Source organism: Meleagris gallopavo, chromosome 21 (genome assembly GCF_905368555.1).
Source record: "Meleagris gallopavo chromosome 21, MGAL_WU_HG_1.1, whole genome shotgun sequence".
Taxonomy (NCBI): Eukaryota; Metazoa; Chordata; class Aves; order Galliformes; family Phasianidae; genus Meleagris; species Meleagris gallopavo.
The window spans coordinates 5,122,494-5,138,234 of record NC_139424.1 but is presented as its reverse complement, the minus strand read 5'-3'; the positions used below and the strand labels follow the sequence as shown (position 1 = coordinate 5,138,234).

At 39.2% G+C, this 15,741-nt stretch overlaps 1 protein-coding gene across 2 annotated transcripts; it reads left to right on the top strand.

Annotated features, from left to right (window-relative positions):
• The first annotated feature begins 1,594 nt into the window (after positions 1–1,594).
• Positions 1,595–15,649, top strand: NCBP3 (nuclear cap binding subunit 3). 2 transcript variants are annotated; one of them, XM_019621890.2, is made up of 13 exons: positions 1,595–1,878; positions 3,338–3,403; positions 4,125–4,230; positions 5,168–5,293; positions 6,723–6,851; positions 8,961–9,034; positions 9,949–10,057; positions 10,785–10,884; positions 11,213–11,319; positions 11,799–12,084; positions 12,879–13,036; positions 14,100–14,264; positions 14,349–15,649. In XM_019621890.2, exons 1-13 carry the CDS (start codon positions 1,672–1,674, stop codon positions 14,582–14,584), a joined length of 1,869 nt encoding a protein of 622 aa, XP_019477435.2. In that variant the 5' UTR covers positions 1,595–1,671; the 3' UTR covers positions 14,585–15,649. The 2 variants fall into 2 exon arrangements, with proteins under 2 accessions (XP_019477435.2, XP_010720193.3); XM_010721891.3 differs by having other exon boundaries at positions 1,598–1,824.
• The last annotated feature ends 92 nt before the right edge of the window (positions 15,650–15,741 follow it).

The window sequence follows — 15,741 nt, the reverse complement described above, 5'->3', positions numbered from 1 at the left end:
AGCAAGGAACTGTCCTAGGCAAACATTCCAGGATTTTAAAACAAAGAAAGTAAGCACCTGGGTGAAGTGATGGCTTCAACTGCACACTTATAGCAGTAGTGCAAGGCAACCTGATGTCACAGAATCCTGCTCCAGCTATTACATTGAAGGGTCAGGCTTTGTAAATGTGGTCTACATCATATACAGATCTAGATCACTGCGTTCTACTTACAAGATGAAAGTCAAAAGGAGAAAAAGATGTATCCTTTATTTTCTTTATAATAGCATTTCTGTCACGGAAGTGTTTTCTCTAGCAATTATTTCAGAATCTGCTGCTCAGAGCAGGTGTTTCTGCCCTGTTTACTTCTCACGTTTACATTATGCATACGTGGCTTCTCCCATAACCATTCACATCTGGCATGGAAATATCACCTGTGGTGATATCACTTGGTGGTTCCTGCCAGGTGCTGGCTGTGTGATGTCAGCACCAAAGATAGTTCTGGCAAAATAACTAACATTAACTATTGTTAAAGACCTCAGTGCAGAGGCTGTTAAAAATAAATAAATCTAGAGTGTGTGATGAGTATGGATGAGGGGAGGAGGTTTTATGTTGCCAGCTGCAAAATTTCTTTATACCAAAGTTAAGATCTGCTGTTGAATTTTAGAATCATAGAATTGTTAAGATTGGAAAAGACCTCTCAGATCTGCAAGTCCAACCCCAACCCACCCCATCATGCCCACTGCCCACGTCCCTCAGTGCCACATCCCCACAGTTCTCAAACACCTCCAGGGACGAGGACTCTCCCACTTCCCTGTGCAGCTGTGCCACTGCAGCACCACTCTTTCTGAGAAGAAACTGTTCCTAATATTCTACTTGAACCTCCCCTGGTGTAATTTAAGGCCACTACCTCTTGTCCTAAGGTAACCTATCACAGGGGGTGTGCTGGAGGACTGGTTCGAGAAGCAGCAAAACTGAGGAATGAAGTAGGATGGGAGGGTCATGTAACCAGAGAAATATTAGAAATTTGTGATGGAATTAGCTGGATGTGATGCTGGTGACCATGAGCTGAGGAAATACAGCTGTAGAACCATCAGCTGTGTTATGCCACGGATGCCAAAATACTGATGCTATTGGCCAAGGCAGGAGCAAGCCTTGAGATACAGCAGTTCTGTACCATTGTGTCCAAGGGGGATAGCTATGAACTACAGTGAGCAATTAGGATAATTAGCAAAATAAAGAACTTGTTTCGTGAGAATTGCGGAATGGAATTGTAAAGCTCATTTAACATAGTGAAGGGAATAATGAAATTATTCCTATGACTCTATAAGGCTTCTCTCGACATATCCCCGGGTGGGAAAGCAGTACGTGACAAAGGGAACAACCGAGCTGAGAACAGACACATACAGACACACTGCTCCTGAACAGCACAGAGGAGGAGCAAAACCCGAACGTCTGCAGAAGCCCGACCACCTCTGCTACTATCATTGTAGCATGGGAAAATGGCGGCGAGCGGAAGAGCCGCTCTTTCTCTTCGTCTCTATGGCCGCGCTGAGCGCGTTGGCGCCGCTCTTGCAGCAGCTCCGGGCGGCGCTCTATCCGCGTTGCCGTCTCTGTGGTGGCTCCGGGCGGCGGCGCTCTGCACCGCGGCGGGGCCGTCTCGTTGGCCGGGCGGAGGGCGGGCTTGGCGAGCCATGGCGGCCGTGCGGGGCCTGCGGATCTCGGTGAAAGCTGAGGCAACGGCGACAACGGCAGAACCCCGCGGTCCGGAGCCTGAGCCTATGGAGGTGGAAGAAGGCGAGCTGGAGACCATCCCCGTGAGACGATCGCTCCGAGAGCTCATCCCGGTGAGGGACGGGCAGGGGGAGCGAAGGAGGGACCGGCACCTGAGGGGGGGCAGGGTACGTAGGGGCGGCGCTGAGGCACCTGGAGGCCCGACTGTGAGGGAACGGGGCTTCGCGGGGCGGGAGGGAGGAATGTGCGGGGGCTGAGGGGAGCGAGGGGGCAAAGGGAGGAAGAGGGAGGTGAGGAGAGGAGAGGGGTGGGGGGCTGTGGGGAGCTGAGGGCGGGGGGAACAGGCTGAGGAACGGGGGTGTGAGCGGGAGGCGGTGCGGGCTCTGAGAGTTGTTTCTTGTTCTGTGTCTTTTTTTTTACTCGCTTTCCTTAGATAAGTTCAGGTACGGGCAGGTTGAACGTATGAAAGTGGGTCAGAGTTGATCTCCGTTCCTAAGTAGGCTTTTGTTCTGAAAACGCGTGTGGAAAATGCTTGAGAAACTAATCTCTAATTAGCTGGTTGATTGACGTGCTTCAGCTTTTACCAAATACGTGGCCTAAGAGACAGCACCCTTCTGTATGGACTTCCTTGTGCTCCGTCAGTCACCCCAAACAGTGGTGGTTTGGTTGTTTTTTTTTTCCCATTGAAAAAGTAATCCGTTTATTTTGCTGTTCTCATGTCTTTTAAATATCTGCAACTTTAAGGGAAGTTTGGTACTAAGAAAAGCTGTTAGGCTCAGTGTGTGACTGTTTTCTAACTGACTGACCTACTTTCTAGAAAAAGGCCTTTAGCCAAAATAATTATCGAAGCACAAGGGTAAACAGCACATTTATCCTTAGAGATAACAAGACAAGATATGATCCTCATGTCACAAACCTTCCCTAGGAGGAGGTTGTGAGGTTTCCAGAATGGAGCATTGTTAAACATGCAGACAGGGACAGGGCTGGGTCACTGCTCCAAGGATCGTGTCGTTCACTGCAGGCTTAGATTTCAGCAGTCTCCATTGGTGGAAAGGAGTTTTATTTGTTCCTTTCAGTCTGTAGCCTCCTATCAAACCAGTGATAATTCATATTGCTGTTTTTGGAGCTGGTTTTAAAATAATGATTAAAAAATAGAAGTGAAAGACATTTGCTGAACTGTGGAAATGGTTTGACATTCTGACTTTCTTCAAAACTGAAAATGGCAGATTTCAGGAGTCGCCTATGTTTATAACAGGCCTGTTAAATCTGTGTGTGTTTTACAAGAAAATTACACCTGACACCAAAGTGGTGAAAAGTGTAGTTAGGAAAAGGTGTTGGATGGCTTTTGCTGTGTTGCTGAGACAAAGTAAAAACCTGAGCAATTAAATATTGCAAAAGCACACAGTTCTCATAGTAGAGGAATTTGGGTTCACTTGATGTGCTTTAAATCTCACTGCTGTCAGTGAGGTTAAGTGCTTGTTTACCTGTCTCTGTAGGGATGTGTACCTTGGAGTAAGGATCAAGGGGAAGAGGATGGATTTCTCATAGGCCTGATTTGTTTTAGCACAGTGATTATGTCGCTGTCAGCATTCATTGAGTTTTTGTCACTGTTTTGCTTTGTTTCAGGACACTAGTAGGAGATATGAAAACAAAGCTGGAAGTTTCATTACTGGAATAGATGTAACATCCAAGGTAATTTTTGTCCTGTGATTCTTTGAAGTGTTTTAATTATTGCTGCAGGAAAGGAGGAAATGCTTCATTTCTTTCCTAAGAATGCATGGAAGCTTTTATTATGAAAACACTGTTTTCTATAACTAGAGAATTCTCCTTTATGGTTTGCAAATGACATCTGGATAGGTTCTCTCTTGTAATTTTAAAGTAGCAAAATTTGTGTCCAAAACCTGAAAATGTTTGTACTGAAATTGCACTGATGCCACTCAGTATTGCATGTTTGAGAGAGATGAGCCTTCTCTTTTATGTGAGTGACAATATTTCAATATTGTTAAATGATGAATGTTCATTGTTTAAGATGGAGAAAGGTGGTGAAAGTGCTTATTTTAAGGCAGGCTTTCTTTTTTTTTTAGTATATTGTTTGTACATTTGATAGGAAGGAAAAATAAATTTTAATGTTTCATCATGGAAGCTGGGCATGGGTTCAGGATAGTTTGTCTTCCACGTGTCTTGATCCTCATTACGCTGCCAAACTTGCATTAGAAGTATTAAATGGCACAGTAACATTTCAGTGAGTTCTTTTTGTGTTCTGAAACATACAGATCTCTTCAGAAATAACAGAATTATTAATATAGATTGTAGCTGCTTGGTCGGTTGTATTTTAATTATCCAGTCATATGATGTAAGTTGCTGGGAAGGCTGTGCTGTTCCTCTTTTGACTGCATCGTTTTGCATTTTGCAGGAAGCAATTGAGAAAAAGGAACAAAGAGCAAAACGCTTCCATTTTCGGGCTGAAGTCAATCTTGCCCAAAGGAATGTAGCTCTGGATCGAGACATGATGAAGAAAGGTAGGAGTTTATCCAGCAATCAAGAAGGAAAGATCCCTTTGTTTACTTCTTCGCAGTTCCTTTATTTGATTTATACTATTTTATTTCCTACATCTCCTAACCTTTTTCCTAGATAATTTTCAAGAGAAATCACTTTATTTTAAAAACGATTTTTTGAACTACTTTGTAACAGTGCTTATCATTTTCACTCCTTACTTTACTGACACCAGAAAAGAAAACATTTTTTATTTAATATTTGGCAGTGGCACCTAATGTATATGTCCAAGATCTGTCTTCAGGACCAGTGCTGCCTTAAGAATATTTAAATTCCTTGAAAAGGCCTTAGACAGTGTTTGTGTGTGAGCATAGGACTCTGTCCTGTGCATAGAAAGATCAGATTCCATGAGTGATGGCACATGTGCTGTAAGATGACAAGCTGGACGTGCTGGAGTATAAGCAGATAATCTGAGAGATGTGCACACACAACAGATCGGCATTTTTGGCATCCAGTTTGTTCCCAAGGCCTTTGTCCAGCTGGCAGCTTGGCCCAACTAAGCTATGGCCTGTAAAATCTCTCCATGAGATGTGTACAAAACTTATATTATGTCCTGGTCACGGGTCTCATTAGTATTATGTCTCTTCAGTACTTAGTGGAATTACTTTAGTAGCATTTTAAAGAAAAAAAGAGAAGAAAACCTCTATAAGGCAGTTTGATGCTTTTCAGTACCTGCAGCTCCCAGTGTTTGTAGTGTTACAGCCACCTTTATCTCTTTTTAATTCTCAGTTAACATTTTACAGTGTGGAGTAACTCAAGTTCTAGTGTTGTAGATCGATGAGCATCATACTTCTACACCTTTAGCTTACTTTAAATGTTTGCTTTATAAATCCATATATTATGAACATAAATGCTTGCTTTGTAGAAATGAGTGTCAGTTTGATCTCTCTTCCTCTTTTACAGCAATTCCTAAAGTGAGACTGGACACAATTTACATTTGTGGTGTGGATGAAATGAGTACACAGGACATCTTTGCCTATTTCAAAGAATATCCTCCTGCTCACATTGAGTGGTTAGATGATACTTCATGTAAGTAAATGGAATCTTTTGTTTGTCATTCTTCATCTTTTATATCAGTGGAAGCTGTACCTTGGATGTCTTTGTGGCTTTGTCTGTCTGTTTCCCTTTCATTAACCTTAGCCAAAAGAGATTTATAAGGAAAGAATTAATAGCGTGTGGTGAAAATCAAACCCACTGTCTGAATGAGTATTTAGAAAGAAAATGATTTAAAAATGACCTAAGTATCTTAGCATTACACACATTACTGCCACTGAAGGAGACTCAAATAAATACACTGGTAGATAGAAGGGTGGCCAGTGATCAAAGTGTCAGGGCAAGAGAGTCACTTGTGGAGGATGTGAATTGTATTCATTACAAATTAAAGTGGTGGTGTTCAAAATATGGTGCTCTAATTAATACAGTTAGAAGTGCTGAAGAGGGAAGATGACTGGTGCATAGAGAAGCAAGTTAGAAAACGGAGTGAAGAAAACATGATGAGGAGCTGTTGACAATCTGAAATTATCAGAAAGGAACAACAGAAAGTAGTTCTGATGTGGGAAAATATGGTCTAAAAATGTGCTGCTTGCATTTTGGCGCAAATAGTGTATCTGCTTGTGTCACAAAGGATAATGTTCAGAGAGGAAATTATTTAACTGTATGCAACTAGAGAGGTTGGCATGGTTTTGTGCTGGGAAGGAGCAGTCTTGTTCCTATGTTTGTATAGTTCCTTCTCAGGGAGGAATTAGTGGGAGGAGGAAGCTGGCTGATGAATGAGACATGCATAGATTGGAAAGGGAATGCAAATTCACATAGCAGGGGCTGTTGTGAGGAGTATACTTGCAGTGAGGTTTGCAGAAGGATAGAAGATTCTACATCAACATGTATGAAATGCTCTTAATGGGCCTAAAGTTTTACTTCAGTAGCACCTGCTGATACTTGAGACATCCATGAAGCACTTACTGACTCATGTTGTTAACCTGTGCCTCTAAAATGCTTGAGCAGTCTCTTATTTTTCTGCTCTTTGGAAAAGGTTAACAGAATTCTGTGCTAAGGTCCAAGGTTTGGTTAAATTTAAATAAAAAGGAGAAATCACCCTTGGGTGGTTGTTTTTTCTTTTTTTTTTTTGTTCTTTAATTACATTTCTGTGCTAACACATTTAAGATATACAATGGCTGTTATTCAGTATTCTTTGCTCTGATTTATAAATGTGGTTATGCATTTTGGTGGGTTTGGCTATGATGAGTTGTGTTTTTGTAACAGGATGAAAGCTGTGTCCCCCAGGTGAACAAGGGTTGAAGAACAGGAATTCCCTTATGAAAGATGTATCTGATTACATTTTAGTCATGTCCCATGATAAGAACGTTTCTGAACTTTTGTTTGCAGTTTCCCTCCAGTAAGGCAGTGCATGTGGCACAAACTGCATTTTATTTTTGTGTATGTTTCTATCTGTATGTCATAGGCAATGTGGTCTGGCTTGATGAAGTAACAGCAACACGGGCTCTAATAAACATGAGTTCCTTTCCTGATCAAGAGAAACCAAAAGGCAGAGAAAACAATGAAGAGAAGACAGCTGAAAAAACCAAGAAAGGTAGATGAGATATTGCATATACAGATGTCATCTGGTTAAATCAGTTAAACTTTAAACTTGTGCTTGGGTACTGCGTAATCTAAATTACTGAAGGAGCTTCTATCATATAGTTTCAGGTAAATGTATTCTGCCACTTTAAAAAAGGCTTTCATCTTGGAAACCTTTTGAAGAAACTACTTCTTAAAAGGTGGGTTGGAGTTAGACCAACAGCAGTAATTTGGTCAGTACTGAACATGTTAGATGCAGGGTTGGATTCAGATGTGGTGGTACACATTGCACAGAAATAAGTCTGTTATGTGCTTGCAAAGGCAGTGGAAGGATGGATATTTTAACTGTGGAAACAGCAGGTGTAAGAAAATGTGCTGGTTTTGAAACACCGTGGTTTATTCTTTGGCTTGATACCTCACCATCCATGCACACCATCCACACTGCTGTGCTAAAGCACCACCTCACTGCTGTGTGTATCATCTCTAAATTTGACTGTTTTACTTTTGAGACAGAAGCACTCTGAAGGGTCACTCGTAAAAGAGCAAAGCAGTGAACGCACAGCTCAGTGTTGTGACAAATTTGGTATCTGAATGCTTTAGTTGTAAATTCATTCTAGAGGTGTAAATTAAGAGTCAGACCAATATGATAAATAGTTTCAAAGTACTGTCCTGAAGAGTACAAAGTGAAGGGAGGTGTTTTATTTATGAACTCTTCCCAGATTTTGCTTTGAACAAAATGCAGATGGACAATCTCTCTATTTTATATTCACAGTGCTACCAAAAGCCTTTTTGTAAAATTTGGGCTTTAAACTTGGGGATGCTTCTAACTCATTCCCTTTTCTTCTTGTTGCTTTTCTCTACAATGCAGTGGCTCCTCCATCATCCATGTGACTTTAAAATATTGATAATGCTTCAAGTAAGATTTGTTACAAAATTTTTACAGATTAGTGAATGTCTTTTTAAAATGGAGCATAAAAATATGTATATTAATCTTGTTGGCTACAGTATCCACATTGCATCATCAAAATCATGTCATTTAAATTCCTCCTGCATAATCTTACTCACCTGTTCAGCTGGAAAAGTGGGATACTGGATGGAGTACAAGCTGTGCAGATTACATCTTAGGTGTGAGGTGCTTACAGATATATTAAAGTAGCCTGGCTCAGGTACGTTTCATTTCTAAATAAGAACTTGAGGCCTATGTAGACATTTAGGGTTGCAGGAGACATGTCTTTACAGTGAGAAGCTAACATAAAATCAGATGTTTGAATGCTGTTCCCTGATAGAGGTCAGCTAATGTTTGATTTTGGCTGATTTGTTTCCTGACGTTCTCTCTTTGGAGTCAGATTGGTTCATTGTGCTTTACTTTTTCCTTTGAACTTGGGTGTAGTTGTTAAGGTTTTTTTAATAGCCGTGGTTCCATATTAGAAGTTGTCAAGTCCAGTCAGAGGAGATTTAAGACAAGGAACTGTGAAATATAGAAGAGGGTTTTTTAGTCACATGTCTTTTAGGGAGGCTCAAAAACAATTTCCAACAACAATTTTCTTCCTGTGAGCTAAAAAAAAAAACCAACAAAAACCAACAAAAGAAAACCTGAAAAACCTATTTAGACAACGCACAGTATATGCAGTTCTGGAAGTGTGTGCTCTCCTGTTAGCTATTTCACTTCAGAACTGAGTCACTGAGTTTTTCCACATCTCTCAGAAAATGTAAGCTTTTGAGTAGTAACCTGTTTCACATTGTGAATATTGGATACCTGTAGGTACTTGCAGCATTTCGAAGGAAGGTGGAAGGAAACAGGCTTTGCTTCACCTTTTGCAGTCTTGTCCTTGCTGATCTCTGTCATGCTTAGAAATTACAGTGCAACTTCATTTGTTTTCAGTTAAGTAAATTGATAATCCATACCTCTGGCACTTACCTGTATGGGGTCTGTCTGGTTAATGTTAATCTGTGCTCATGTGTGCTTCAGATTTCTGTAGACGTTCACTGTTTTGATCACTCTAGGCTGCACAGAGGAATTGATAACACCTTCAGTCTGATTTCAGAGACTGTAGATAATAATATTCAAATGAACCAGAACATTAAAATGTAGATTTCTTTTCTCAATTATTTTCCTCTTTAGAAAAACAGGAGGAAAGTACTGATGATGAGACAGAAGAAGGAGAGGTTGAGGATGAAAATCCAAGTGACATTGAGGTCAGTATAGAAAGCAAATGAAAACCCCATTATGGGAGTTCTGCTCTGAGTGATGGAAAGTATTCATGACATAGTTTTTACCATATATGCTCATAATTTACAATTTAATTATCAAAGTAAATAAGGTGGGGAAAAAGGCAGGAAGTGCAGACGTGCTGCTGGTGAGAACAGCCTCACAAAAGTGCTTTGTGAAAGTAATTTTTGAAGACTGATAGGGCAGCCAGCATGTAAGAGCTAGACTGATTGCTCTATCCTGTTAAAGGAGACAATGCAAGAAAAATAATGGAAGGCAGCAGCCTTTCAATATAGAAGGCAGTGTATAAAGTGGGGAAAAGAAAAAGGGGATTTAGGCTGCCTATAGATTTGTGTGGGCATCAGCATACGCATTGATGTTCTGTATGGAGTTTAATCTTCACTGGTTGAATATATATAATGGGTGTCATTAGTATTTTCTTTAGGAATGGCTCAGCAAACACTCACCCAGATTATGGAAATCTGAATTTTAGCTTATGGAAAGCAGTTATAAATGAAATAAAAAACAACAATGCCTGTCACTGTGAGGGCAGGGGAACCCATTGGTGAGACCATTTGTAGATGAAACAAACAAATAAAAGAAATCAAGTCTTTCTTTTTCAGTGTCCAAGTTTATTTATTTCAGTCATATTGTAGTTTCACTTGAAAACTTACTAAATAATAATAAGTGTTATGAAGAAAGAGACAAAAGTATTTAAAACCTTTTGGCAAAAAAAAATAAATTCAACTACGTAGTAATTTGTCAAGAAAGACGTGGAGTTAGTCTGAACAGAATCTGAAAAGTAATTTAATAACCAAGGGGTTGCTTTTCTGCAAGCAATCCATTTTCATTCAAAAGTAATTTTATTTTTGAGTCCAAAATACCTTTTTTGCCCCCAAAGTTGGATGCCCTCACCCAGGTAGAAGAGGATTCTCTCCTGCGTAATGATCTTCGCCCTGCCAATAAACTGGCTAAAGGAAACAAGCTATTCATGAGATTTGCTACTAAAGGTAAATGAACAAGCATAATGAATTAATTGCTTGTTGCAGTTTTATTTGTTGACTAATTAATTACTTGAAGTACCTAATTTTTATTTGCAAAATTGTTAGGTTTTTTGCTAATTATTAGGTATTAAGATTTTGCTATGAATACACATTTAGTGTGTGAATTAAACCCAGTTCATGTTGTATGAAGATTACTGTACATAAAATATTATCTTGGGTTCAGGGCATTCTTCCCAATACCATAGGATAGGTTTTATAATGCACTTCTCCACAGAGGAAAATTTCACATTTTATAAATACGGAAATCAGTTGTGATGTTTATGAGGTACTGATGGAAATTATCACTTAATGCAGTTGAGATATTAAATTATATTTATGAATAAAATGAAAATGCATATAATTTCTGAGCCATGTGGAAGGTGGCAGATCCATAAAGAAAAGAAAGGTCAGGAATAAGGTAAGTATGGCTTCCAGCAGTTGCAGTGGGATGTAACGCTCCTTTACGCTGATATGCAGAAACTCAGAGTCTCCATGGAATTGGGCACAAATAAAACTGTGGGAGAAATTTCATTTGGGTTGTCAGCAAAATTGTATCATCCAGAAAGGAAACTGAAATACCAGGGACCTGTAACACATAATCAGTCTTCCTTTCACTCTGTGTGTGTCTGACTGGATGCTAGCAAAGCATATTCAAGGAGGAAAGGAAATATTCTTTTAACTTATGTTTTTTCAGATGACAAAAAAGAACTGGGAGCTGCAAGGAGAAGCCAGTATTACATGAAGTATGGCAATCCCAATTATGGAGGCATGAAGGGGATTCTTAGTAACTCTTGGTGAGTGCAGGATGGAGGAATTGGAACGCTGCAGATACTCAGACAAGGTGGTTCAAAGCTGCTGTAATTTGCAGATTTTTTTTTTTTCTTCTGGTTTCTGTAGATATATCTGAAGTGTGAATAATGTTTTTGCAAAGTGATGATGTATTTGCTGGGGAGTATTTTGTTGTTAAAGTAAAAAGTTTTGTATTCAGAACACACGCGCAGAACGGTTCTCTGGCATAAATGTCTGTTACTGAAATGAGTGATAATTGCACGTGCTTAATCCAGGATTGGTTACAGCTCATTGCTTTGTGATAGGAACATCATTCTTTTTATGGTGTTTCAGGAAACGGAGATACCATTCACGTCGAATCCATCGGGATGTGATAAAGAAAAGGACATTTATTGGGGACGATGTTGGCCTGACTCCTCCTTACAAACATCGGCATTCGGGTAATTGCTGACAACGTGTCAGAGCTGTACAAATGTAACTGGGGAAGTGGAGGGCTGGATGCATTATTTTTGGTGTTACTACTTACAGGAGTTGAGAATGATTCTCATAAGCCAGCAGTTGTCACATTAAGTCCTGCAAGCTGATAGGAATTGTTATGTTTAGTTCAGCACGAACTGCCCCCGCAACAAGAGGCAGTTATACCTTGTGTGTTGAGTCCATCTACAAGCTTGAGCAGTATCCTGAGGTAGTGGAACACTATGGGCTTTTTTTCTCCTGTAGTGATTTTGTCCCTCTTAGGTTATTCTGTAGTATAGATTCCACTTAGAATATTTTGCAAAATATTCTCTTTTTAGCCTTGAAGAACTACAGAGACTCATTTTTATTGCATCATTTCTTTACAGTAATAATTTTCTGCCTTGTTCTTATCTACGATAAATGATAAACTTCAGTTTCTCAGAATCTGTTTGTTTTGCTGTAGGCTTGGTAAATGTTCCTGAGGAGCCTATTGAGGAGGAAGAGGAGGAGGAAGAAGTTCAGGATATGGATGAAGACGACAGAGTTGTTGTAGAGTACCGTGATGATTTACAACCTTTCAAACAGTCCCGAGACCGCGGTACGGCGAGACGATCGAGTGCCAGTGGGTCTGATTCTGATGAAATGGACTATGATCTTGAACTGAAAATGATATCGACCCCCTCTCCCAAAAAGAGCATGAAAATGACAATGTATGCAGATGAAGTGGAATCGCAACTGAAAAATATTAGGTAAAGGTTCCCTGTTCTTTAGAAGTGTCAGTGAAAAGGCATTTAAAATGTAATCAGTGACAGTACTGTCAAAGCTTAAAGGCAAACTGTTGAAGCTGCTGTTTCAATTCTTAACATAATTTTGCAGTAGACATTTTAGAGGTGAAATGCAAAATACAGAAAAGCCTGTATCGGTCTTCTCTTTCCAATTAATGTATTTAAAATGCAGCTTCCTTTGTAGATTTCTGCAACCCAGCACCATGATGATAATAAAGCTCAAAGTGGAATCAATGGAAATGTAAGCAAGCAAAATTAAGCTCTTGCATTTCATAGGTAGGGCAGCCATCCTCAGGCGTAGATGAGAAAAAAGTAATTTATGTTCATTGTGGACTCATTAACCAAAACTACACATACTGTGGGCAATCAAAATAATTTTAATACACATCCCTTTGGCAGTATGAGTCATTGTAATGGTTCATTATAACATCAGACCTTTGTACCAATTCTGAGGTTGTTCATTTGCTTTGAATTTTGATGCAGAGGGCACAGCCTTACAGAGACAAACTTGATATTATTGAGACAAGCCTTGTAACGGATACTGAGGAGTTCATGTGATTACAGTTAGATTTTGGATTCTGACTGAAAAACGTGCTCATATAAGTGACATTTTTGGGTCTTTTTGTTTGTTTTTTTACCTCTGTTTCTCAGTAGAGCAATCCTGATAACACTGTTTTCTATAATTTTCCATACAAGAAGATCCGAGAACTGCACTAGATTTCATTTTGCTTAAGGGACTTTATTATTGTTTTATTTAGGAATTCCATGCGAGCAGATAGCATAGCAACCAGTAATGTGAAAAACAGGATTGGCAGTAAAGGATTATCAGACAAGGTTGTAGATGTACGACTACTGTTAGAAGAAAAACGTCAGAATAACAATGGGCTGCGCCAGCCAAACAGCACTGTAAAATCAGGTAATTTGAAACCCTTACTTTGTGCAGAATTATGACTGTCTTATTAATAATTGATGTAGTCATTTCACATCAGTCCTCCAATGCAACTTAGAAACATGAGGAAATTCTATTCAGCAGCAATTTCTGCATTCGAATGGTTAATTTATCCTCACAAAGAGGCAGAGTTGGAGGTTGCTTTGAGGGAAAAGTGAAGTACATTTAAGTGAAAGAGTGACATTTATTTTTATCTAATTTCTTTGCCTGCATTTATTTCCCCCCCCCACACACACTTTGTCCCTTTTAATTTGCTTACTTAGTGAGGCAGATTCTGTATGACATTATGGGAACCTGTACTGGGGGGGAGCTCATGTGCAAACTGAAACGTGAGGCACTAACTACATGAAATAATACACATATGGAAGTATATATGCATATACCTGTATATATGTGTATATGGAAGTATTTTTTCAAATGGCAGTCTTTATTTATTTATTTTATGCTAATTGACTTGCTTTTTTTGGCTTTTTTTTACACACAGGTGTGTGTAATTACAGCTACTTCTGACACAGATAGTATCCAGAGAATTATCTGACTGATCATGGTTTAAGTGTCAGTATATTTAGATTTGTATATTATTTCCATTTAATTCTGTAAAATATTGAGAGGTATTAGAACTTTAAGGCAAAGTATCTGTAATCTGAAAAAAAAAAATCATTGAAGGCAGAACAATTACCTTATAATCGTAGCTTATGCTGGATACATATATGCTGGGCTGCTAAAACAAATGCAGCGAGCCATGGAATAACAGCTAATTTTTGGGTCATCTGGACAAAATATTAAGATGAAAACATTAAATACCACATTTTATTGCCGGAGAACAGCGGAATCTGGGTAACATTTTATTGCAAGCATTGCTGAGACTGAAATCTGAAATGAAGGACTTAGTGAAAAGAGGATAGAGAAGATGAGAACATTTGTGTAGTTCTGAATTCTATGAAGTGTGCAATGAGTATCAAATTAGCAGGCAGAACTAAAGTAAATGCAACGTGATCTTTGTTGTTCTAATCACTGAAAATATCCCTAGATGTGCGGCAAAGACTGGGAAAAAGACCACATTCCCCAGAAGTTAAGCCTCCAAGCAGCATCTCTGCTCCTCGTCGAGAGCCAATATCGGACGTACACAGCCGGTTAGGAATCCCAAAGCAGGATGTAAAAGGCCTCTACTCTGATACCAGAGAGAAGAAATCAGGTTAGTTTTGTGCTGGAGTACAAGTTTAAAGAAAGGCAATACATTCCTGTTATTTTTCAATGTGCTTGTTTTTCATCTTGTTAGGTAATTTATGGACCCGATTAGGGTCTGCTCCGAAGACACAAGAAAAGACTTCAGATAAACCTGAAAACTCCGTGGCATCTCCAGAGGAAGATGATTCAGAGCTCCAACGGGTTTGGGGTGCTCTCATTAAGGAAAAAGAGGAGTCTCGGCAAAAAAAGAGTCGATTGGATAATTTACCATCTCTACAAATTGAAATCAGCCGAGAAAGCAGTTCTGGATCAGATACTGAATCATGATTTTACACTTTGATCCTCAAGATCGTGACTCTGCAGTGTGGCAACATTTCCTTTGCCCAAAAGCTGAACACTGGCAAAGACTCTGCAGTGAAGGTTCCAGAAATGTCTCAGTTCCTTTTATACGAAAATAGAGATGCATATGCCACTTGAAACCTAAAGCAATCATGTTTGTCTGGAGTCTGTGGTTGGCCCTGTGTTATGGAGGGCGTTGTCTTATATGTTAATTACAGCAAACCTGTAGTTAATTCTAGCCAAACACTTTTCCCTAACCTCTGAATTTAAAAGAAGAGGGAAAAATACTCTGTATTTTTAAGAAGATCTTTTTGTTCTTAATATTTTTAACATGGAATCTTTTAAGAAAATATTTTACACAGTTCATCCAAAGAACAGGGCATTTCACAGTCAGCACCATTGCCTTGCCCTTCTGGCACTTACCAGCACCTTTCTTCTTAAAGTAATAACAATAATGCTTCCTGGGTAAGCAGCCAGCAAGGAGAAACATGAAGGGACTGCCACGTTCCCTTCCTCCAAAATAATGAATGTAAATCCAGTGTTGTAGTATAGTGAGGTTTCATGCAGTATCCATATGGCATCACTGCTCTCCAGGAATTCATTTATTTGTTTTGGTGATACTGTGTTCTGCTGTAGCAAGGATTGCAGTGTTTCAGACTGCAAAGTTGGTTGAGAGAATTGTGCAAATTCCTGAAGGTTTTTTATCTTTTTTTTTTTTTTTTCTAGTTACATACTGAGAAACTATATTTCTCTCATTCAGCTGTATTATGTTTTGAAGAAATCTAACAGTTTAAATACTTACATTTTTATATTTGTGGAAATTTCCTGTTGGCCATGGTGAAAAAAACTATAGTGACGTTTTCCTATGTGCTGTTTAACTATACATATATATAACTGAAAGAGAAAAGGAAAACTATAGGATCACTGTCCCATGTCAATATTTTTGAGTGTTCTTGTATAGTACATGTGGATGTGCACATGGTTGACCTGTTACATTCAGCTTTTTTTATTTACCTGCCTATCCACTCTACATAAAAGTTTGATCAGAGTGCAGCTGCAATTTTTTCTTCTTGTTGCCTGTGGCATATATCTTGATTGCCAATAATTCTAAATGAGAATTAATGATAGCACGTCGTGTTCTGCTG

What these genes read in the sequence shown, in the direction of transcription:
- NCBP3 (XM_019621890.2), top strand. Translation starts at nt 1,672, where the DNA reads ATGGCGGCCGTGCGGGGCCTGCGGATCTCGGTGAAAGCTGAGGCAACG. An exon ending in CATGAGATTTGCTACTAAAG is followed by an intron (nt 10,058 to 10,784) that starts GTAAATGAACAA and finishes ATGTTTTTTCAG; the next exon opens with ATGACAAAAAAGAACTGGGA. An exon ending in TACCAGAGAGAAGAAATCAG is followed by an intron (nt 14,265 to 14,348) that starts GTTAGTTTTGTG and finishes TCATCTTGTTAG; the next exon opens with GTAATTTATGGACCCGATTA.